The sequence below is a fragment of the Pelobates fuscus genome, chromosome 3 (assembly GCF_036172605.1).
Source record: "Pelobates fuscus isolate aPelFus1 chromosome 3, aPelFus1.pri, whole genome shotgun sequence".
NCBI classification, from domain to species: Eukaryota; Metazoa; Chordata; class Amphibia; order Anura; family Pelobatidae; genus Pelobates; species Pelobates fuscus.
This window is the reverse complement of record NC_086319.1, coordinates 67,095,054-67,120,123: the sequence shown is the minus strand read 5'-3', so window position 1 is coordinate 67,120,123 and position 25,070 is coordinate 67,095,054. Positions and strand designations below refer to the sequence as shown.

The 25,070-nt window shown below is 40.7% G+C and overlaps 1 protein-coding gene across 5 annotated transcripts in view; it reads right to left on the bottom strand.

The window, feature by feature from the left end:
• The window catches only part of MON2 (MON2 homolog, regulator of endosome-to-Golgi trafficking), a 109,601-nt gene extending 85,881 nt beyond the window's left edge, over window positions 1-23,720 (bottom strand). For all 5 annotated transcript variants that reach the window (XM_063447148.1, XM_063447150.1, XM_063447149.1 and 2 more), the window contains exons 1-9: window positions 23,431-23,720; window positions 9,997-10,060; window positions 9,601-9,728; window positions 8,383-8,514; window positions 8,148-8,277; window positions 5,301-5,398; window positions 4,162-4,287; window positions 610-804; window positions 189-313 (exon numbers count right to left, since the gene is read on the bottom strand). In XM_063447148.1, the coding sequence (XP_063303218.1) occupies window positions 189-313; window positions 610-804; window positions 4,162-4,287; window positions 5,301-5,398; window positions 8,148-8,277; window positions 8,383-8,514; window positions 9,601-9,728; window positions 9,997-10,060; window positions 23,431-23,544 (1,112 nt within the window). In that variant the 5' untranslated portion in view covers window positions 23,545-23,720. The remainder of the gene's footprint in view (window positions 1-188; window positions 314-609; window positions 805-4,161; window positions 4,288-5,300; window positions 5,399-8,147; window positions 8,278-8,382; window positions 8,515-9,600; window positions 9,729-9,996; window positions 10,061-23,430) is intronic.
• Between the last annotated feature and the right edge of the window lie 1,350 nt (window positions 23,721-25,070).

Sequence of the window (25,070 nt, the reverse complement as noted above, 5' to 3'; positions counted from 1 at the left end):
GTAGCCCTTTAACACTGCAGTTAAGGTTAGCAGAAGGAATATTTTACGTTGGTGGCTATCACTTGTCGCAAACCAGAGGTGTTGAATACCAGCCTAATCTAGAAGCACACGTTGCTGAACATGCAGTGTCTGGAACACAGAGTTATGTCTTTATGGTACAGACAAATATTTGCAATAAAATATTTTACCTTAGCAGTTGAGGTTGCACACATAGTCGGTGTATGGATTCTACTGCTACTGCTCTTAACCACTGAGGCTTATCTGCATCCAGGAACTTAACCAAGAGTGACAGGAAGATTTCACATTCTGTTACCTGAAAGAGTTAGGTCTAGATGTTATTGTATCAAAGTTGTTTATTTACTAAAAACAGTATGATAGCATGGACTGACAAATATACTCCAATGCTGCTATTCTGACCTACATTTTAGGATTTTCAATTCACAAAATTCACTTTTTTTTCTTTCTTTAAATCATATACACATAATTTGCATAAGCACACACATATCTTTTCAACATGCTTTTAAGAATAAGCAAATGCGAAATTAACACATAAACAGAATTTTTTTTTTTTATATCAATAATGTCTTTCCAAATCCAATATCATCTTACCAGAAGCCCATAAAACTGCTTAATTAGGACAGACACTACTCTTAAGAGTCGCATACAAATAGGAAAGTATGGCTTTTCTACAGGAGCTGGAGAAGAGTTGCTGCTGGAGCCTTGTCGGAACTTAATATTTGGCGAGAAGAGCTTTATCACAAGAGGGCACACTCTTTCTTTAAGGAGGAAACTAAATTCTTGGTGCTGTGGAAAGAAACAAAGATCATTTACTGAGAATGAAGCACTACAAGCACAAAGAATGAGGCATGTATTTTTCCATCTCTATGGTTTATACAATGCTGCCTGAATGGGCTTTACACATAAAGACAAAGGGGAACATAATTGTGCTTTTTTTTTTATTTATTTGTCAAATAGTCTTTATTTAAATAAAGACTAATGATGGTCCAGGAACTCAAGTTCAATCCAGTTGGCAGATTTATTGGAGCAAAATAGAAACAGTGTTTCGGCAAACGACAGGGCCTTTGTTTTGAGCTTGACAAAGGCCCTTTTGTGGGCCGAAATTTTGTTTCTATTTTACTCCAATAAATCTGACCACGGGGGTGAACTTGAGTGCCTGGACCATCATTACTTTTTGCAAATCACATTGTGAGGATTGGCCAACCTCAGGCCCGGTTGCACCATGGGATCCAGGAGAGTGCGGTATCCATATTGGCAATTTTATTTAAATTAAGACCTCGCGAACCAGTACAGTGCTTCGTGTTGCAATGTAGTATTCTAAAACATTTTACACGCAACAAAATGTATGAACAATAATAGAATCTCTTTTCTATTTTGGAACAAAGTTATTACTTTTTTAAGGGAGGAATGTATACAAATACAGTTTCTGAAAGGATTAATACAGTGAGTGGTCCTGATATAGCCTTCAGAAGCCAAAATGGTCAAATTGGAAAAAGATTCTATATTAGTCTATTTATCCAAGTCAGCTAATGTAGCTTAAAGTGTGAAATTCACTGGTCAGTTTCCAACAATTCGTGTTTAGTGAATGTCATGTAGCTGGACATGAATATAGGAGCGAGAACACTCTGTCCGAACAAAGACGTCAATTTAAAACTTCACTTTTAATAATGTAAAGTAGATAAATGAAGAACACAGCTAAATAAACCTAAGATGTGAACAAAAATAAGAGAAGAAAAGTGAGAGTAAAATAAATTAGATTAGTAAATGCACGAGGAACTGCATATCTAATTAGGATGCCTAGACAAATAACCGTTTAACTTGTGTAAATAGTACAGAACTATAGTAATGTTGTTGTTACTCTGCTACTGTAACAATGTATCTAGATAAATATCCCACAACAAAGGATTAATCATGTAGGAACTGTATCAAAAGCAGAGGAAATGTAAGTAGTGGTTACCAAATAGAATGGCAGCACAAAACTGTTTGGGAAAAAAGGGGGATATCACCTAAACAGTTGATTGAAGGGAATATTGAGCTCAGATTAATATAATATGTCCCAGTGGATAACTAAAGCAATATTAAAGAATCTAAATGTAACATAAATCTAAGCTAGACAACCTAAGCAAAAGGAAAATTGAGATTACTGAGCTAAAGAATAAATTAAACCAATTTAGCAAAGAAAGACTAGTCTAAAATACAATAGATAAATCTGTGCCTTCAAGGGCACCTGTCAGTGTAGGAAAAAGACTAGACTAACTGTCCATCTAATCTCGATAACGCCTGCACTGCAAGAAAGGCAATTGATATGCACGTTACGGTTTTACAGCCTATAATTACAGGTAATGAGTAATTACTGGGTGCCAGAAGAAATATCGGGAAAAACAAAGTGTTAGTGAGCTAAAAAATTAGTAAGACTAAAATAGCAGAGAAAGGCTAATCTGAAGTTCAATAGGAAAACCTGTGCCTTCGAGCTCACTAACCATTTGTTTTCCTCACTATATTTCTTCTGGCACCCAGTAATTACTCATTACCTATTATAATTATCTGTTATGATACTTATCGCTATTTCTTTATGATTTTTTATGTAATCGATTTTGGAGTGATCGGCAACTCCTGTAGATTGTCAAACTAGACCGTGCATATCGATTGCTTTTCTTTCAGTGCAGGAGTTATAGAGATTAGATGGACAGTTAGTTTAGTCATATTTCTACACTGACAGATCTTCTCAAAGGCACAGATTTATCTATTGTATATTAGACTAGTCTATTGGTTTAAAGGACCACTATAGGCACACAGACCACTTCAGCTCAATTAAGTGGTCTGGGTGCCATGTCCCCCTAGTTTTTACCCTGCAGAGAAACTGCTATGTTTACACTGCAGGGTTAATCCAGCCTCTAGTGGCTGTCTCCCTGACAGCCACTAGAGGCGCTTCCGCGATTCTCAGTGTGAAAATCGCATTGAACTCACGCAGTGTGAGTTCAGATCCCCATAGGAAAGCATTGAGTAATGCTTTCCGATGGGCGGTTTGAATGCGTGCGCGGCCCTGGCATTCGGCATTTGGCTCCACTCGGGAGCTGATGTTGGCAGGGGGAGGAGAAGTCACCAGTGCCGAGGGAGCCCGGTGCCGGATTAAGGTAAGTAGCTGAAGGGGTTTTAACCCCTTCAGCCCAGCGGGAGGGAGGGACCTAATAACAGTATAGTGCCAGGAAAATGGGTTTGTTTTCCTGGCACTATAGTGCTCCTTTAACTTATTCTTTAGCTCAGTAATCTCAATTTTCCTTTTGCTTTGGTTGTCTAGCTTAGATTTCTGTTACATTTAGATTCTTTAATATTGCTTTAGTTATGCACTGGGACATGTATGAATCTGACCTCAATATTCCCTACAATCAACTGTTTAGGTGAAATCCCCCTTTTTTTCCCAAACAGTTTTGTGCTGCCATTCTATTTGGTGACCACTACTTACATTTCCTCTGCTTTTGATACAGTTCCTACATGATTACCGGTAATCCTTTGTTGTGGGATATTTATCTAGATACATTGTTACAGTAGCAGAGTAGCAACAACATTACTATAGTTCTGTACTATTTACACAAGTTAAACGGTTATTTGTGTAGGCATCCTAATTATATCTGCAGTCCCTTGTGCATTTACTAATCTAATTTATTTTACTCTCACTTTTCTTCTCTTATTTTTGTTCACATCTTAGGTTTATTTAGCTGTGTTCCTTATTTCTTATCTACTTTACATAATTAAAAGTAAAGTTTTAAATTGATGTATTTTTTCGGACAGAGTGTTCTCGCTCCTATATTCATTTCTAACATTAGGGGTACCCCCTTCTCGGTCTGATTTATTTCTTTTGGGACATTTCAGCTTCCAACATTCTTTCTCATGTAACTGGACTATTTTCGAAGAAAACACTCTCCAAATGAGTCATATTTATAAAAGACAATTCTGTATTTTATCAAATTTATCAGAAACGTTTCACCAGTTTTCATGGTGACAGCAACAACTTAAATATTTTCTACCGCAATTGCTTTATATGTATATAGCTCAATATGTTTTTAAATGAGTCAGTTCGTTGGAATTAAAACCCAAATGAGATAAGCAATTTCAAATACATTTTATTTGGTTCTGCTGCCTTACCTGTAAGAACACTTGGGGAAAGTCATGTAGAACAGACTCAAGAAGTTCCAGGCCAAATGTTCTTGTCATTTCAGTCATACCCACAAGCCAGTAAGGTGCATCGGCATTTACTAACTGGCATAAGTCCTAGAGAAAGCAATGGATATGTTAAAAACACACCACAGACAACCTATTAATGCACCTTGTATTTATTAATTAGCTTGAGTCTCTCTGCACTTGTCACCATTCATTCAATAACAGACTCAAAGAACACTAAGGGCATTCTGATAACATAATTATGCATTCTTAAGTGTAGCTCAACTGGATATTTAAAGAGTCCAAGTCAGTGTAAGTCAAAGTGCCACTATAAGACCTAGCATGTTAACCCGTCAATGTAAAGATGGCCATTCCAGCAGAACACCAAGGTTTTTTAGTTGCAGGGTTAAAACAACAGAGACATGGCACCAAGACTACTTAATTGAGATGAAGAGGTCTGGGTGCCTATAGTGTCCTTTTAAGCAAAATAAACAATTTGTGTTCAGCTATATCCCCTTAGCAATGTGATGCCCCCAATGCATAGGTTTCTGGGTTCTGTAAGTTACGCAACAAGTTACAATACTGGCATTTATTCACTAATCTCCAAATTGCAGTGATTTAAAAACATTGATATTCAAAATTTACATTTTAGGCTTAAATAGCCAAGCTGTGACTAGTTGGGAGATTTTTCCCAGATCAGCTACTTTGGCATGGATTTTGCAATTCTGTTTTCAATTAGCTAACATTCAGTGAGGCTAATGGCATCTTGGTACCGGTTATGCTGACATTTCACCACCAATCAACCACAAAAAGTTCTTCCTACATAGATACATACTCTACAACCTATTTGCCTACACACCTAACTAAATAACAGCTTACCAACTAGTTCCGTTTTTTTTAGCGTTTTTGAACATTCTATGTTACATGGAAAAACCCAACACAAAGTTCAAATGCAGAACCTAGAAAGCTATACATTCTGAAATTAATTTCATATATAGATTTGTTTTCATGAATTACAAACCTACTATTGTGTAAAGATAACTTGTCACATACTTTCTAGATTTCTCAAGACATATGCAAGTAAAATAAATAAATTAGAAAATAAGACTTTTGGGATTTTATACCTGAAAGAGCATGTAGGCATCTTTAGCACATGGCTTTAGCGTGCTGACAGATCTTCTGTTAGTGTTCCCGGTGACAGGCACAGGTTGCTCTGGAATATCTGCACAGAAGAATAGTGAAATTTTACACACATTACATGTTCATGTAAATTTAAAATTTAAAATATAAAAATGACTTATTATGGGGGGCGGGGCCGGACCGCCGAGCTGGACGGTCACGAAACTGAACAGCTCCTGCAACTTCCAACATTATAAGCATCTAAAACTACTAATTTCAACTTAAAAGCTGACCGACAGCAAAGATCATTGGCCCAAAGAAGGCACTGGATCCAGGGAGAGGCTGGCTCCCCGGGCTACAGTCCACTGGAGGAGGAATCTTTGAAGCCCCAGATGGGGCCTACTCCGGCGGTGAGCGGGACAGACGGCCACTGCCCCACTATCCCGCCTAACGATGCCTAACCTGAAGGCCCAGTGCAGAGTGGAACTGGCCCTGTTCCCCCCCTCTGGACCGGGGGGGTGATCCCGGTCCTTGCCCTGGGACACCGACCGCTGCGGCACAAGCAAGGCGCCTCATCCAAAATGGTGGACGCCATGTGCGCTGACGGCGGAGGAAAGGAACACTCTTCCCCCACACTCAAGCCCGACAGCATAGATCTAAGTGCTGACCAGGAACCAACTACAGCTAGCCTCCTGCAAGCATTGCAGCACCTCAGCAGGCCAGAAGCCGGCGAAGCCAAGGGGACACAACGAGCCAGCATTCACCCCGCAGAAAAGATAAGCAACGCTCCGCGGATAAAGCCCTACCTTCCCGCCAAGACGGGGTACTGGTCTCCGACATACAGAGCCGCATACCCCTGCCGCAATGCCGGACTATCGTCCCCAACCTGCCATAAAGGAGCCGTGAAGCACATCTGACCACCACATCTGACAGCAGGCAAGCAGCAACAGCTTGAGAGGCACACGGGGAACACTGGTGGAGTAGAGACTCACGCGGACGTTAAGCCTAACCGCTGAACTCAAACTACACAACATGGGGGCCACACAGGAGGGATCCAGCACTCATGACACCGTGACACCATCAACCGAACCAGAACTCGTTCGCAAGGACCCTCGAGGTGACCATTTTGTATCCCAATGCAAATCTCCAGATCTGTCCCTACACCCAGTACTCTTACCAGTCACCTGACAGGACAAAACGGTGGCCTACTGCCTCTACTATTATAAAATGGTACAGATGTACAACGTTAGACACCCACAAAATGTCGTGCCCTCAGTTTAACTCACCTCACCAGTGACCCTCGGTTAACCACATAATTTTAAATTGTTATGCCTTATTTTTAATTGTGTGAAAGTGCCCCAACCACGTGTGCGGCGGAGCCTGGTCTCCCAGTGGTAATAACAGCCTGTACTTAACTAAGTTCTTTATAGCCTATTATTGTTGCCAGTAAAAATGTAGGTCCTAGGCAAGCCATGTCTCAGATCTTACTACTGTGAAGTAACACACTAGGCCGTTTCGACATGACATGTATGCATACGCTGACGCAGCAACTAGTTATTGCTTTACATTCTCAACCAAAATGTGTGCAGTTCCTCTTGACACACTATGTCTGTACCTAAAGCTTGTAATCATTCATACTGCAACTTAACTATGTCACTGTCGCAATATTGGTTTCCGATGTAGGGCCACAAAGCGACACCTATCAGCTTGCTATCTTTACGTGATATGTATACAAAAAAAAAAAAGTGCATTGTCTATCTACCCCCCACTGTAACCAATGTCTTGAAACCTGCATATGGAATGCCGTTGGGGTACCATATGTATGCCTGTGACTAATATACGCACTGCAAAAATAAAGAATTAAAAAAAAAAAAAAAAAAATATGACTTATTATAAATCACGCCTGTCTCCATTAAATCACAGACAGATATTGTTATAGAGAGCTGCCAACAGACACATTATAATTGCCCTCCTTCAGTGATTTCATCTACAGTAACTGAACCAGTCATTCTCCCCAGATAATGTGACTAATGTTGTACTCCTATCCATGACACCTTGGTATGTATGTATCCTTCTACTTGTTCTATTACTCTGTGCCTCTTTGGGTGTGTGTCTGACATACACAAGTTAAATGACTAATCCATCCCCCAAAACGACTTCATTTCAATTAAGTCGCCAAGGGGTTGGAGTTCATGGTAGCCGTTTCGCCTTTTGCCGTGGTTAAACCAATTTGTCCTGGCACATGTCAGTTCCTTTGCCTACTCCTCCTGCAGTATCAGCACTACTAAGTTTCCTTGGACGCTGGTTCGGAGCATCTGGTCCTCCTATCTCCATATCGACTTAATTGAGATTAAATGATTATGAGGGCTGTAGGCGGCATTTTTATAAAATAATTTCTTTAGAGAAAGAAAATAACATTTAACATGCAATGTAAGAGAAGTAAAGAACATCATTTCAAAGAACATAAATCATAGGAAAAGTCCAATATCTGTAAACCGCTAAATCTACAATCTCAATGTTACTGATATGAACAAAACACATTAGTGCCTTTATTCTACACCTTTAAACAACCACCGATTAGCAAGACTGCTCTGACTTGGGATCTTTGTCCAACTCTCCATGGAAACAAAATATAGAGATTTTTATGGATTCTCACATTTCTAAACAAGGTATCTGTATTTTTACTTTGTATTGAACGTGTGTTTAACCCCTTAAGGACACATGACATGTGTGACATATCATGATTCCCTTTTATTCCAGAAGTTTGGTCCTTAAGGGGTTAAAAAAATAAATAAAAAAAATAAATAAATAATCCAATCAAATCCACAAAGCAGAAAACACATAATTTTTACCTTTGTACCGTTCATCTTCAGCTACCATTCTCTCAAAGACCACAGTGACCACTTGTCGCACAGTGGCTGCAGCAGTGTTATTGGTAATGTTGTCTTTTGTAAAGTGCAGTCGAAAACAAAGAACAATTGCCTGAAATACACAAAGGTCTGATAAAACCAATGGGCCTTTTCATTAGATTTGCACCTTAAAGCAGAGAGAAATACAAACACATCTGTCTAGAGCAGAGAGTATCACCTTGGAAAGCGAATCATCGTGTACTACTGTATTGGTGGTTAACAGGACCAGAACGGTTTGTAGTAGCTTCAGTTCTTCCAGACCATTCTCCATAAGCTGCCATAACATGTTGATAATGTTACCTGCTGCAGCCTGTAAACACACAGAAGGATAATGTTTATGTATGTTAACTTTTATGGCAATAGTTCAAGTGTAAGGGGTTATGGACAGGATATCTTTTAATTCCAATTGTATACCTTATGAGGGAAAGTACATCAAATGTATTAACTTCACTAAATCTGTTTATCGTTATTCAGTTATTTTAATGTTTTAGGCTTATTAAATAATATAGCACCAAGTTTAGCTGGGGACAACCCCCGAGCCTTGCTCCTATCGCGCAAGTTGGCTCACTGCCTCAAGCACAGGGACAACTCTCACATCTACTTGAATTTCTGCTGTCACAATGAAACTGTATATCCACTTACAGCAGCAGAGTTTGCGGAGGACATTTATTCTATTACATGAACTGAAATCAGCTGATTTGCGAGGCCAATTTCAGTTTTTTAATGGATTGCCATACCTAGTTTTTTATTGCATTAGAAAAGTCACCAACCTGCAAATTTCTATTTTAATTTCCATGTGTTACCATGCTCTTGTTATGGACTTTCTCTATATGAACTTGTTTTTGGCTACTAGAGGTGCTTCCTGGGGCAGGAAGATTAGCAAAGCTAAAGCAGGAGATAAGATATGATAAATTCTGAACTTAATAGACTGTGCAATAAGTGTAAACATTAGAGCTCCCTTTGCAGGAAGTGTTTAGGAAGGCTGTGCAAGTTACTTGTAGGAAGGCGTGACTAGGGCAGCATAAACAAAGTGATTTTACTCCTAAATGGCAGAGAATCAAACAATGAGACTGCAGGGGCATGATTTCTACACCAAAACTGTTTCATTAAGCTAAAGCTGTTTTGTGGACTATAGTGTCCCTTTAAAGGAAAGGATAAGCATTTTGTTATCTTTATCTTTCTACTGTTATCTTCCACGCCATAACCAAAAATGCTAATTGATTTCCAGAACGACCCAGGCTGACATTAGCTGACTGCAATAACCAAGACTTTACTGAAAACCAGTTATTTTGCTCTGTTTCAAAAATGTCTTCATGAATACGAGTTTGTTTTTAAATATTTTCTTCCCCTCAGAAATGGTCAGAGTTGCCCTAACATAACAGACTGATCACAGTACCTCAGACACCACTTCATGTGACATAAGCCTCTGAATGGCAGCAAGGCACAGCTGAGTGATTTTCGGTTCTTTTGTTCCACATCCCATGAGGAATGGCTGCACTACTTCAGAACTGTTCTCTTTCAAGGCTGTCAGAATAAAACAAAGATAAACCAAACAATCATACATTACCGTCTAAAGTTAAAATGCATAAGAAATCCTTTTTATTTTTCATTTTATTATTATTACATATGGCCTTTCATTTATGTTACTTGTGAATATCTGACGGTAGGCTTTTTTACGCTGAATTTTCCGCAGCTTCTCCTAACCTTTCATACTTTTCCAGGAACAGTGACAAGACAAGCACTAGAAAGAAAATAGTGCTTAAATATCTTCCCTTTACACATAATATTTTACCTGTCAGTATGTCAGGGCTCCTTGCAGATATGTTTTTCACCTTTACAATTCCAGATTCTGCAGCCTAGAAAAAACAAACAAAAAATAGACATAAAAAAACAGGCACTGACTGCAACTTACACTTAAATGAAAACAAACTTTGAGCAGATGCATTTAAATACAATTAGTCTACAATTAGGCATAGCAAGCAGAAAAAAATAAAATATAAAAATATTTGTATTCATCAAATAAAATAGATTAACCAGCTACACATTCAATACTACATTGAATTGATAAAACAGGCTAACCACTTTACTACTGTAAATGATGCATTGCTTGAGGTACTTATTCCAAATGCCAAATTAATAGCTATAAGATATATTATATACCTGCGGTTGATTTCACAGAAGCCAATATTATATTATAATATATAATACATATATAAAAACACTAATAAAGCAATAACCTAAAAATCTCCAGAAATAGGCTATTAAAACCTAATCTTGGCGATTTTTTTAGGTTATTAGTTTATTGTGTTTATTTTTTCAGATTGTTTGTGGCCACTCTACTAACTGTTGTGCTTGTATTTCATTACTTTTTTTATTTTAACTTGACTACCGTATATACTCGAGTATAAGTCGAGTTTTTCGGCACATTTTTTGTGCTGAAAAACCCCAACTCGACTTATACTCAAGTCAATTGTCTGTATTATGGCAATTTACATTGCCATAATACAGACTGGGGGCTGGCAGAGAGCGCTTACCTCTCCTGCAGCTCCTGTCAGCTCCCTTCTCCTCCGCGCCGGTCCGGTCAGCACCTCTGTCAGCTCCCAGTGTAAGTCTCGCGAGAGCAGCGGGGTCATAGTGCGGCTCTCGCGAGACTTACACTGGGATTTGCAGAGGGAGCTGACCGGACCGGCGCGGAGGAGGAGGGAGCTGACAGGAGCTGCAAGAGAGGTAAGTAAGAGCTTCCTGCCAGCCCCCTCCACTGAACTGCCAATGCCACTGGACCACCAGGGAGTGAGAGCCCCCCTCCCTGCCATGTATCAAGCAGGGAGGAGAGATGAAAAAATATATAAATAATAATAAAATAATATTTAATAAAATAAATAATATAACAAAAAAAAAATGATTACAATAATAATTAAAAAATAACAATAATCAAAATGCCCACCCCCCACCAAGGCTCTGCAACACAAACACACACTGCATTCATTATATACACACACTGTAAATATTCAATTAATATATTTTTTTTAGGATCTAATTTTATTTAGAAATTTACCAGTAGCTGCTGCATTTCCCACCCTAGTCTTATACTCGAGTCAATAAGTTTTCCCAGTTTTTTGGGGTAAAATTAGGGGCCTCGGCTTATATTCGGGTCGGCTTATACTCGAGTATATACGGTACTATATATTTGTATATTTTACGTATGTGATGAACTCTTGTGATATTGTAGGTTTTTGTCAACTATGTAACACCTGGCTGGTTTTAGAGTATTATCATATCACTCCTTAGTTGATCTAGTCCTTAGAGGTATTATTATTATTATTATAATGTATAGAGCAACAAAAAATCCTGCAGCACAATGGGTGGGCTAACAGACAAGTATTTGTAATCAGACAAGTTGGACACATAGGAACAAAAGGGGTTCTGAAATGAGCTTACAGAGGGAGCGGGATATAGCAATATAAAAGGTAAGGGTAGGGAAGAAAAATAGAGTACAGACATAAGAACAGAATACAGCGATAAGCCTCCCAATCATAGCCCAAAAAAAACAAAAAGGGGGGGGGGGAATAGGAAAGGGATTGGCAATCACAGTATCATACCTCCAAAAACATGGAGGGAGGTCGCCTAAACTGTGCTCTGGAGGTGGGGGTAACCCTCAAATAACGTTACAGGAAAGGAACAGAGCCAAATACGCTCCAGTAACAGGTGCACAGCAGAGACAGCACAGTGGCGTGTAAGGAGATAAAAATAACCCTAATATTTATTGTGGCGAAACCAACTTCGCCACTGTGAACTGGAGAAGCCTGGTTGCTCGCCTGCTGCCTTTAGATTAGGGACCGGCAGCTAAAGGGTTAATTTCACTGTGCAGAAGGATTTATTTATCCATTTCTGCACAGCAGTTCAGTAGATTCCATCTACCGAACAAACAGCCGTTTACCAACCTCCCCAGAGCCGTGGGAAGCCGGCCGGCGCTGTTAATGGGCCACCCAGAAGCTGGTGTGTGCCTCCTATTGACCTCCCTGAAGCCGCGGTTAACCGTGGCTTAACAAGCGTGTGCCGGCAATTGACCACCCAGGTCGCGGTTACCCTCAGCCGCCACACGATGGCGATGTTCTGGAGCTCCCCGGGCAGCCAGCGCTTGTCTGCCCGGCTTTCATGCACCAAACCCGGACACTTTTACGTGCAGGCACCGCTGAACCTCCAACCCCTGGTTCTATTCGTATGGATTGGGCGAATGCATGTAAATTCAGTAGTTTGTTTTATGTGAACGTTTTAACCCAGATAGCCATGCCATGGAGCCTGTTCGTATAATTAAAGACTTTAGCTCCATGGCAATTAAACTGTATTCGTGTGGTCTGAGTGCCATTCACCTAATAATGTGCACTCAGACCTGAGCTATCTGGGGATATGTTACATGTCTGTGTTTTCTGTGCCAGTCCTATTGTATATTTTAAAGTGATATACTGTATTTGTGTCACCACGTGCATTATGGAGTATTGCCTTTGTCCTGGGAGATAATTGAATTACTTCTCTAATTATCTCCAGGACAGAGAGGAGGAAGCCAGGATGCATTCTGGGAAAGTTTTGCGGCTGTATGTACTAAATTGATACATGTCTGTCTGCTGTTTCAGTCTCCCATTTGGTCCCTTAGGGGAGTGTCCACCAGGTGGGAGACCTGCATAAATACTGGGCAGGTAGCCCTCAGTAAATCAGTTCCTGCTTAACCCTCAAAGCGATGTGTCGTCTCGTTCTTTGGGGGAATTGGATTGTATGCTGACTGCCAGGAGTGTAAGCGGATTGTATGCTTTTCCTGTTCGGCTGATTCCAGGGTTCGAGTGTTTCTAGTTCCGGAGTTGGTGAATTCGTACAGTTTGGAGTTCGGGAGATTGGTGATTGCAGTAGCTGCTGGTCTATGGAAAAGGGGATTATCGCCTAAACGGTTTTTATCCCCTTCTGAGCGAAATGGTCCGCAACATTTATTAAACCTAAACATGTAGATATCTTGACACATATAAGGTAGCTCTAAGATAAAGGGAACTGATCAGAAGGCAAGTTAAAAAAAAATAAAAAAATAAAATACAAACAGTATGTCTGATATAGAGAGTGTTCACCTAATGTAATGTTGAACATCTACCTGTCCAGGGTCAGTTAACATTAGGTGAACACTCTCTATATCAGACATACTGTCCGTAGTTTCTCCCCCCCCCCCACTTACTTTCTGATCAGTTCCCTTTATCTTAGAGCTAGATTGGCGCAGCACTGGAAAAAAGTTAATACAAATTATTTTTCGAAGGTAGGCAAGGGGGCCAGGTGACTTAAATAGCGATCTCACCATTATAGCATCAGGAATACATGTTTGTGGTGTTCCTGACACTAGATTGTTCCTTTAAGGAAGGAAAATGATCAATCCAATTTAAATTTAAAATATGTGGATACATAATATTAGCGCACACATAATAAAAAAAAAATAATGACAAGACCTGCAGAAATTCTTTTTAAGGCAAGGATAAAGCAACACTTGTTCTATATGTGGTTGTCAGGCAAAGGATAAAATGGCAGCAAGTGCAAAAATACCATAATTTAGGTCAGGAGTGGACAAATGGGAAACCCTTAGCTATCCTTACCAACACTACAGTCACCCATACCACTTTATCTCAAGGAAGTGGCCTGGATGCAGTGATCCTTTTGTTTTAACCCTGCAATAAAAAATAATGCAGAATTTGTAAAAACTGCAATGTTTACATTGTAGGGTTAAATCTAATTCTAGTGGCTGTCTTCCTAGGAATCAAATGCAGCTCATAGCAGCATTTGATTGGAGGAATGCAGAGTTTGGCTGCATATACTGAGTTCTAAGCCATTGCTTCTCTACAAGAAGCAGTGGATTCGAGAAAATATTGGGTAATATCAGCTTGGATGGTGACTTCAGCGGAGGTGGAGCGTACAGCTGTAGCGGAGGAGTTCCACCACTGGAAGTGAGGTGAGTTAATAATTATTTAAACTTTAATTGTTACACCTCAAAATGGGGTTAACATAAAGGAACCTACAGTCCTAAAATAACAGTTGTTATTTTTGAGAAATATGTTCACTTTTAAGCAGCCATGTCGCTTTCCAGAGTTGATTTCACATTGGTAATTTTTGTCCCTCCATTTCCCCTGTTTTATTTTTTAACTGAAATTCACCTTAGTTGTTCGTTTTTTTTTCCGTATACATGAGAAAAATGTAGGATCTATTCTTTCTCACCAAGAGCATGATAATTAAGGGGTTCAGCTTAGGAGCTACCTGGAAATCTGAACCAAGCCTCACTCGTGACATGCAGGAAATTCTCTTAAATATCTTGCTTGTTTAGACTAGAAGAAGCAGAAAATCATACCATCCAAAGTCAGTGCAGAATACAGTATATGCGATAAACATATTTCCGAAAATACCAAGTTTGTCATATGGTTGAAACATATTTGCACTTTTGTGTTCCTGACCCTAGTGATAAATAATAAATAAATAAATCGAGCCCCCCTGGACCTCTGCCTGTGCCCCCTTAAATACAGTAAAATCTTACCTTTTTCCAGTCTGCTGGCTCTGCCCCTGAACTGCCACCTTGGCTGACATCATCAAAAATGGTGATCTCAGCTATAGGAAAGCATTGGATTGGCTGAGATTGTCAAGGAGGCAGATCGGGGCAGAGCCAGCACAAGCCAAACACAACTGGGCTGGCCAATCAGCATCTCCTCACAAAGATGCAATGAATCAATGCACCTCTATGAGTAAAGTTGGGTGTCTTCATGCAGAGGGTGGAATCTCTGAATGTCAGTGCTGCACACTGTGCAGCACTGCCCCCAGGAAGCACCTCTAGTAGCCATCTGGGGAGTGGCCAGTGGAGGTATCCCTAGGCTGTTATGTCATCACTGCCTTTTCTATGAAAAGACAGTGTTTACTGCAAAATACCTAAAGGGAATGATTCTACTCACCAGAACAAATGCAATAAGCTTGTTCTGGTGACTATGGTGTCCCTTTAATAATAAAACACAAGATCGCTCAGTGGGTTAATGCATCTGCAGTAGAAATCTATGTGTAACCTAACCTGATGTTTTAAATCAGAGTCTACCCTTTTAACGGCTGAGGGGAAAAAAAAAAAGTATATTGGGTGATAGTGAACTATATTAAATGGAAACTCCAGTGCCAGGAAAACAATCCCTCTCCCTCCCACCCCCCAATCCCCAGTTACTGAAGGGGTGAAAACCCCTTCAGTCACTTACCTGAGGCAGCGACGATGTCCCTCGTCGCTGTCTCCTCCTCCGCGCCGCTCCTCCCTCTGATTCCATCGGCCGGTGGGCGAGACTGATCCCGCCCACCGGCCGAGGAGACCTAATACGCATGCGCGGCCACTAGAGGTGGAGTTAACCCTGCAAGGTAATTATTGCAGTTTATAAAAAACTGCACTAATTACACTTGCAGAGTTAAGGGTAGTGGGAGTTGGCATCCAGACCACTCCAATGAGCAGAAGTGGTCTGGGAGCCTGGAGTGTCCCTTTAAGCACTATAAAATGTTTTGATATACAATTACTAGGAACACTATGTTTGACAGAACAAAATATTTAATAGTAAATGCTCTGTGAATTTTCTTTAAAGTTTGACATAAGGAGAGGATTAATTATTATTTTGTGCTGCAACTGTGGCTCTGTGAGATTAAGAAGTCAAGCAAAAACCCATAACAATCCTTACCATGGCAACAGGCTTTAATGCGGTCAGCATGGGAGTTACTTGTCTGCAGCAAGAACAGATGAATTGGCAATCTTATAAAACTATTCAATAGAGAAACCCAGTGATGCTAAACATAATGACTGCTCTTACTGTGTATAGCAGCTTTCCAATGCACATGGCACTGTTTGGCACTGACTCAGAAAGGGCTGAAAATACATTCATGTCAGGGGGCACAAATGTCTGCAAGGATATAAATTTTCATCAGTTGATACCGTTAGTTACAGTAATAGAAAGATGTATAAAATGCCAACACATCCTGACAGTGCTACATATTTACTAACAAATGCATAAAAGGTCTATGGTTAAGGTAAGGTAAAATAACATTGCTTGGAGGGAAATAACGTAAATGTCTTAGAAGGAAAAATGTAAAATATTGCATAGCTACAAGCCAATGGTTATAATATGGGGAAAAATGTGCAAACCATGGATTGACTGTCAGTGGCTGCAAGTGATGTTTTGCTTTGTAAATAAAGAGTGCTCCATACGATGAATTGTTTAAATAAATAAACAGCATTTAATTTTTGCCATTTTGCATTTGCTTCAACCCGAGTTTTCCTATGAACACATACGCCCTGCTCAAATGCATTCATATTTCATAATGGCTCATGATTTTTTGCACAGAATTGTAAGATATTACAATTTAAATTGTACAGTTCAATGCCTGAAAATTTTTAATTGATAAAAAATTAACAACTTTCCAACAAAACATCTAACATGTTGCTTCTGCGTTGTATACATAACAATTTGGAGATAATGCAAACCATAATTCTGTATGGCTTGAACATGAACAGAGAAATTGTGTATGTTCATAAGAAGCCCAACTTTGCATATGTGAACCTTCATACGTTTGTGATTAATCTAACGTGGTAAGACATTTGAGTAGCAACTAATTATTATTATAATCTCCATATATATATATAGCACCAACAGATTCCGTAGCGCTCTACAAAATTATGAGATGGGGGATTTAACTATAAATAGAACAATTATAAGAAAACTTACAGGAACGATAGGTTGAAGAGGACCCTGCTCAAACGAGCTTACAGTCTAATAACCATGATAACCAAACACATAAAAACAAGATTTAATCATTATGCATAGATTAAGCAAACACTTTACCAGCATCAATCTGTATTCATTTTCATTATTTCAGAAGGTCTTTGGTTAAAGGGCCCTATAAAAGAGCTTATATCTAGCCCCACCCCTCTACGTACAACCATAGATTTTTACCCTGATAACGTGAAAAATCCTTGTTTACAACTAATCTTGACCTGCAGACAGGAAACCTTAAAGGGACTCTCCAAGGAAAATATTTTACTCACCTCATTCCAGCGCCGGGAGCCTCGTGAAGCCGCGCCCTCTATTTCGTCAAAATGCCGAAACAGGCGGGCGCAAGCAGGGAGCAATCAGACGCTTCCATTTGGAAGCGTCATTGCTCCCTTGTGCGCATGCGCGGCTTCGCCACACATACTTCAGAGGGCGGCAATCATGCCGCCCTCTGAAGTCCTGAGCGCACTACCGCGCGGTGTGCGCGGCCGCGAGCTGAGCTGACTGACAGCTCAGCTCGCGGTCTTTGCCCGCCCCCCTCCTCTGCTGACAGGCTGGAGAGAGAAGGCGCGCACACAGTGCCTTCTCTCTCCTGCACACATCAGACGTATTTTAATACGTCTGACGTGTACAGGGCCTTTTTAGGGCCCTGCATGATTGGAAGTCCCTCTTGTGGCCGTCTGAGTGACGGCCACTGGAAGTATTCCTATCAATCAATGTAAAAACTGTATTTTCTCTGAAAATACAGTGTTTACATTAGATTGCCTGCAGGGAGCTATAGATCTCACCTGAACAAATACATTAAGCTGTAGTTGTTCAGGTGACTATAGTGTCCCTTTAAAGGGATTCTCTAGTGCAGGGGTCCTCAAACTGTGGTCCTCCAGATGAAGTGGTAGAGGTTAACACAGTAAAGGAGTTTAAGCATACGTGGGATAGGAATAAGGCTATCCTAACTATAAGATAAGGGCAGGGACTAATGAAAGTATTTAGAAAATTGGGCAAACTAGATGGGCCCAATGGTTCTTATCTGCTGTCACATTCTATGTTTCTACATCAAAAACTTTACCGGTGTATTTTTAACACCTGCAATTTAAGTGCTTTTTATACAAAATTGAAGAAATTTTGTTTTAATTCTCTTCTGCTTTGCCAGTCAGCACCAATATCACACCTCTTTGGTGGGTGGCATTTCAAGTTCCCACATTCCTCCCACCCATTTGCAGGAGTACCCAACTTTGGAAAGCACAAGACAGAGATGTCTGCATCATCACCAGTCGTTCACAAAACTCAAGTGAAGGTCTTTTCTCCTGCTTATGCAGAAATCAGAGCGGTCAATCAATCTCAGAACTTTCCTGTATGTTCCAGCATAGAGCTAGACTGTTAAGAAATAATTGACGGTTGGTAGGAGTCACTTTTTATTTATTCATCTTTTAAATTTGTACATTTGAAAGAAATATGGGTAGGATAGGGGTAGAGATTAAATCAAAGTATCCAGTCAATCATGCACAGATGATAGAACTACGACAGGGATACTTTAAGTACGCCACCTAGTGTTTGTTAAGAAAAATGATCATGCAAAATAAAGCTGCACCCAGTAATCATACCACAAATTAATTGACCTGATTCAGAGTCACAGTTTAAAGACCTACGACGACTTTGAATTTCATTTCATTCCCTACATGGTGGACACAGTTTCATAACTGTAGTAAACAGAATACAAAGTAAACAGCCATAATATATAGCTACGAATATGGCATTAAATACTGAAGTATGACAAACTTTTCACATTAAAATGAAATATAATATTACGTATTTAATAATTGTTGCCATTACATATGTGCAAAGAGGTTAAATTTTAGTGTTAAACAGCCATTCTTAAAAATCATAACCACTACAGGGCTATACATAGGACATGAGGTCACACATTTAGGCTGGAAAAAAAGGAGATTTCATCTAAGGCAAAGAAAAGTTTTTTTTATAGTAAGAGCAATAAGGATATGGCATTCTTTGCCTGAAGACGTGGTTTTGTCAGAGTCTATACAGATGTTTAAACTGCAATTGGATAAATACTTGCAAAAACATAATATACAGGGATATAATTTCTAATTAGTGGGGTAATAGCTGCTTGATCCAAGGAGATATCTGACTGCTATTTTGGGGTCAATTTTTCCCTAGTTTGTTGCAAAATTGGAAGCGCTTTAGGTTTTTTTGCCTTCTTTTGGATCAACAGCAAAAACATATGTAAGGAAGGCTGAACTTGATGGACGCAAGTCTCTTTTCAGCTATGTAACTATGTACAGCCCTTTGCAGTGGTTGTGGTGCAATGAGTATTTTGGCACTGTATCCCTGTTATTTATCAAAAGGTTTTTAAGTAATATGACTCTCCTGGCATTTGAAGTATGGTCCCTCTGCTGCAGCTCTGTTAATGTAGAAGTAGACTTAGAGTGCCACTTTAAAGTTATATGCCATAGACCACACAGACAAATTATTTTTTGTCTGTGTGGCCTAATAAAATGACACAGTTATGTGATTTACAAGTCCTATATACTCGTAATAAGATCTAGAGTTTACCATAAAATGTTTTGAAATAAAATCTTCATTCTTATTAAGCTAGTGTAAGGTTCAAATGAATAGTTTTGGAGTATAGTTGACCTTTGTTTTGGTGCAACTAAATCCTAGGAATATTATCTCCACCTACTGATTTCTTTGAATATTCCAGCAGTATAATATTTCTCCTTTTGATCTCATGCTCTGCTTCCCTCCCTCTTTTTTTTCCCCAGATGGTAAACTAGCTCTATCCGCCCTTCATGCATCTAAATAACATTGAGCTACAAAGAGTATTCTTTTAGATCAGAACATTATCCTTAGCTGAAATTGTATAGCCAATATGTACTGATCGAGTATACAATGTGACTCCATTTAATATGCAAACTTCAATATCTTTATATTTCCGACACTGATTTACAAAGGTGAATACGGACAACTTTATACATGTGGAATATGCAACCGCAATACTGGAAACATCAATAAACTATTTTAGTGAGACATTACTATGCTCCAAGTTTAAACAATATTTTGCTTGTTTCAAGCCTTCTGGAAAATAAATTTAAGTACAACTCATTAAAGAGGTACATTGCATGCGTGGCAGAATGAATCATAAGAAAGAGGTAAAGATGTACTTTCCCCACTAGTTAAAGGTCTTTAAAATCCTCCAGGGACGCTACAGCTGCTATTACCAGCATTTATCCTGAACGTTTTTACATTTAATAATTTTTATAGTTAGAAAATAAAGTGTTTATAACAGCAGTGGGAAGCACACCATTGAGATTTGCTTGACAGCGATTCAAAACTTAATTTCATGTGGTCTCTTGCCAAATACATTTTAAATGAACATGTTATCCGTAACAGATCAGGCAAAAATATATGCTGACAGACAATTCTATTACCACTGTAATAGAAATTTATTTATTTTTTCAGCTGAATAATTTGAGGGCTGGCACTTACAGATGAAGTACCTGCCAAATGATACAACACGTACAAAATTAATTTGTTAGTACCAAACATTTAACAAATAAGAATAACGAAATGTTACAGAAACAATAAGTAGATGAGGACCCTGCTCAAACGAGGTTACAGGGTAAAAAGTCAAACCTTTCTACTTACATTGCCAGTGCACCAATACCACCATAACTGCTATAGCATACTGTAGTGGTTATGATCATTGGAGTGTTCTTTTAACACCGAAGGTAAAGATAAAATGATAAATTATAGGATATTATTATAATGCAAGTTTAGGAACTAGGCAGAAATGGTCTGCTTCAATGTCTAGTACAGGTTTCACATGTAACATTTGTTATGTCGCATTTCAACAAAGCTCAGCACTACAAAAAGAAGTATTGCATAAAATTTACAAGTTAAATCAGTTATTGATATTAAAGGATTATTGCCCACTGCAATGGTTATGATGCCAGGCATACCCTAGCTCGGTTTTCAGTAATGGTGCAAACCGGATAAGCAACAGTTTGCCCCATACCTGGGTCCCCACCAGGCTCTGATGCTTCATGGTGGTCCAGTGACATACTTCCTGCTTCTGCAGAGCTGCACAAGCCAGAAGCTGTAGTAGTCAGCATTCATTGGCTGAGAGCGTCAGTCGATTACGCTCATCAAATTGCTGTCATTCTGTGCAAGAAAGTTGGACAGAAATGATATTAGCCAGCCCAAACTCTAGTTCCAGGCTGGCTGATGACACTGCCAGAAGTGGAGTTACACATCTGACAGCAGAGGGGTTAATCGCTGTATGTGCAGCGTTTCAAACCTTTAAATAATGTTAGAGAAAAATGCATCTTAAAGGAAAACTATAGGCATCAAAACAACTTTTGCTTAATGAAGCTGTTTTAGTGCGCAGATAATGCCCCTGCAGTCTCACTGCTCAGTTCGCTATCATTTAGGAGTTAAATTTATTTTCTTTCTGTACATGTAACGGTAGTCACATCTCCCCTGTCCGTGACTCACACAGGATGCACGAAAAAATTGTTTCACTTTCAACCAGATGTTAACTTGCTTTAGAAGTTTTTATCACCTGCTCTATAAATTGAACTTGAATTACAAGCAGGAGGCTCCTGCAGAGTCTAGTAGGCTATTAACAGAGCAGGAGATTATAAATTATAAGTTAAACAGAATGTGCAATAAAGTATGTGTAAACATTAGATCGCTATGTACAAGATACAGGACATGATTAAAGCGATACTGTTACCATTACCTATTACCATTTCATCTCTTTGAATTAGTTATAGTGCCTGGAGTTATCTGGCACTGTCCTTCCAATTCGTTATAAACCAGTTTAACACTAAATAAGGGTTCCTGGCCACCCACAGTGAGACTGCATGGGGCATTATCTCTACACCAAAACCACTCCATTAAGCTGAAGTTGTTTTTGTACGGATAGTGTCCCTTTAAAGTTCATTACACTTGTATAAGACACACAAGATAATTACTTTAAAAAATATTTCTCTTAAGTGTATGTTTCTCTACAAAATTGTGGGTATTGATGTTCAGAATGTAGAATGGAATGTACTTTGAAACCATACTGGTCTATTTGAGAGAGAGACAGAGGTGTCAGCCAATGTGGCCGGCGAGAGAGAGAGAGACAGAGGTGTCAGCCAATGTGGCCGGCGAGAGAGACAGAGGTGTCAGCCAATGTGGCCGGCGAGAGAGACAGAGGTGTCAGCCAATGTGGCCGGCGAGAGAGACAGAGGTGTCAGCCAATGTGGCCGGCGAGAGAGACAGAGGTGTCAGCCAATGTGGCCGGCGAGAGAGACAGAGGTGTCAGCCAATGTGGCCGGCGAGAGAGACAGAGGTGTCAGCCAATGTGGCCGGCGAGAGAGACAGAGGTGTCAGCCAATGTGGCCGGCGAGAGAGACAGAGGTGTCAGCCAATGTGGCCGGCGAGAGAGACAGAGGTGTCAGCCAATGTGGCCGGCGAGAGAGACAGAGGTGTCAGCCAATGTGGCCGGCGAGAGAGACAGAGGTGTCAGCCAATGTGGCCGGCGAGAGAGACAGAGGTGTCAGCCAATGTGGCCGGCGAGAGAGACAGAGGTGTCAGCCAATGTGGCCGGCGAGAGAGAGAGAGGTGTCAGCCAATGTGGCCGGCGAGAGAGAGAGACAGAGACAGAGGTGTCAGCCAATGTGGCCGGCGAGAGAGAGAGACAGAGGTGTCAGCCAATGTGGCCGGCGAGAGAGAGAGACACAGAGACAGAGGTGTCAGCCAATGTGGCCGGCGAGAGAGAGAGACACAGAGAGACAGAGGTGTCAGCCTATGTGGCCAGCGAGAGAGAGAGACACAGAGAGACAGAGGTGTCAGCCTATGTGGCCAGCAAGAGAGAGAGACAGAGGTGTCAGCCTATGTGGCCAGCAAGAGAGAGAGACAGAGGTGTCAGCCTATGTGGCCAGCGAGAGAGAGAGACAGAGGTGTCAGCCTATGTGGCCAGCAAGAGAAAGGTGTCAGGGTACCTGTGGTTGGTGAGAGAAAGAGAGATAGTTGTCAGAGTGCCTGTAGGTGAGAGAAAGACAGAGGAGTCAGGGTGCTTGTGGGCAGTAAGAGAGAGAGGTGTCTGTGGGCAGTAACAGATAGAGAGGTGTCAGATATTGAGGAGTCAGATATCGAGGAGTCAGATATTGGGGTTGGAGAGGTGTCAGATATTGAGGAGTCAGATATTGGGGTGTCACATATTGGGGTTGGAGAGGTGTCACATATTGGGGTTGGAGAGGTGTCACATATTGGGGTTGGAGAGGTGTCACATATTGGGGTTGGAGAGGTGTCACATATTGGGGTTGGAGAGGTGTCACATATTGGGGTTGGAGAGGTGTCACATATTGGGGTTGGAGAGGTGTCACATATTGGGGTTGGAGAGGTGTCACATACACACTAACCTCCTTCACTGGGGGGAACTTCTTCTTGCACTCCATGGACAGGCCCCGCAGGTCACTCTGCATGTTCTCCAGGAGCTTCTTCACGGCCTCGGGGCTGCTGGTGTTTGAAGCCATGACGGCGAACAGTGATCCTCCCCCAAAGCAAAGGCCAGGAGACACGAGCTGCCGACACCCAGCCTTTCAGACCCGGATCATAACCCCCGACTGGAAACGGGAGCTGTCAGTCCATCTACTCCGCCATCAGACGGACTCCCACAATCCACCGCGCTCCACACTGACACGTAACAGCCGCTTCCGTAAACACAGGAGAGGAGAGCTAGCGCGCATGCGCGGTCTTGTCTGGCCGTGACGTCACGGTGGTGTGGGCCAGCCTGCTACAGTTGTGCTCCCAGTACAAAGGAAGCTGCCTGGCCCTGGGGTGGGCAGCCTGGCAGTGCCCCTGGTTACAGTCTTCTTTCTGTAGGGATCTTGTTTCAGTTCCCCATGTGTCCTGCACAGTCAGCTGGCTCTGATGTGGGCATTTCAGTGATTAAAATGATATAAAAAATACTGAGAAAATTATTTTTTCTAGACTTCTTCAGCAAACCACTACCTTTTTTTTTTTTTTTTTTTTTACCAAAAAGTGAGCCTTTTATAGCAGCTTTGAGTAATAAACTAAATAAATAAATTTGATCTGCATTGTAATAAGCAAATTATTAACTAAAGTATAGATCTATTTTTTCCTATTCTGGTGTGTACATAGGATTCAAGCTGGTGCACACACACTCAATTTTGTTCACTAAATTGTGATTTTATTAAAGGACATGGCGGCTCATATTATGCTTAATCTCTTTCTTTATTCCTCAGCAGCAAATAAAGGATATTGTAGATATTCAAAGACAAACAAAACAGCATGTACCCTTAAGGGTTAACCACACATGTTATCCAATGAGAATGTTCCTAGCACAATAATGCCCCATGTGACCTTAAGCCACTCCTCTTTCTTTGCTGCTGCCTCCTCAGCTAAGTACAATTTCATATCTCTGTCTTAATTTGGACAATTTTAATTACTGTATTTATGTCTAGTATAGTACTGCCTTCTTTCCACAGTTTTTTTCCCCATTTTATTTTCTCCTTATAGGAGCATTGTTGCTACTTTTCTTTATCCCTCCCTGCAACCTCCCTCTCTCACTTCCCCCCCACCTCCCCTCAGTCATCTGGTCGGTTTGTTTATTTTCCAACCGTTCCTGTTGCTTTATTGTAGCCTCAGGTCTGAGGCTCCTTCCTTCTACTGGGTACCGTTCTTTCCCAGGGTCCCTGCAGCTTGCATCTTAGGCCGCGGCCGGCACTGCTCGCACATGCGCACATCGCAAGTGCGCATCGCGTGGCCATCTTAGGGTTAGCGGTTTTGCCGCACTTTTTATTGCCCGGCCAATACCGCTCGTTTGGGGGGCGGGATTAAGCCGTTTGGACGTCTGCGTTGCTGGGCAGCTTACCGGTGCTCCCCAGGAGTTCATTCCTGAGGGAATACTCGGTGAGCTTGCTTGGTTTTTACTCTGTGTCTTCATTTTATTGTATAAATCTGTGCCCGGTATACTTACCCTTTTCACTGCACTCCCTAGGTTCTGTTACTGTGTAGTATCGCCTTATTCTGTGACCCT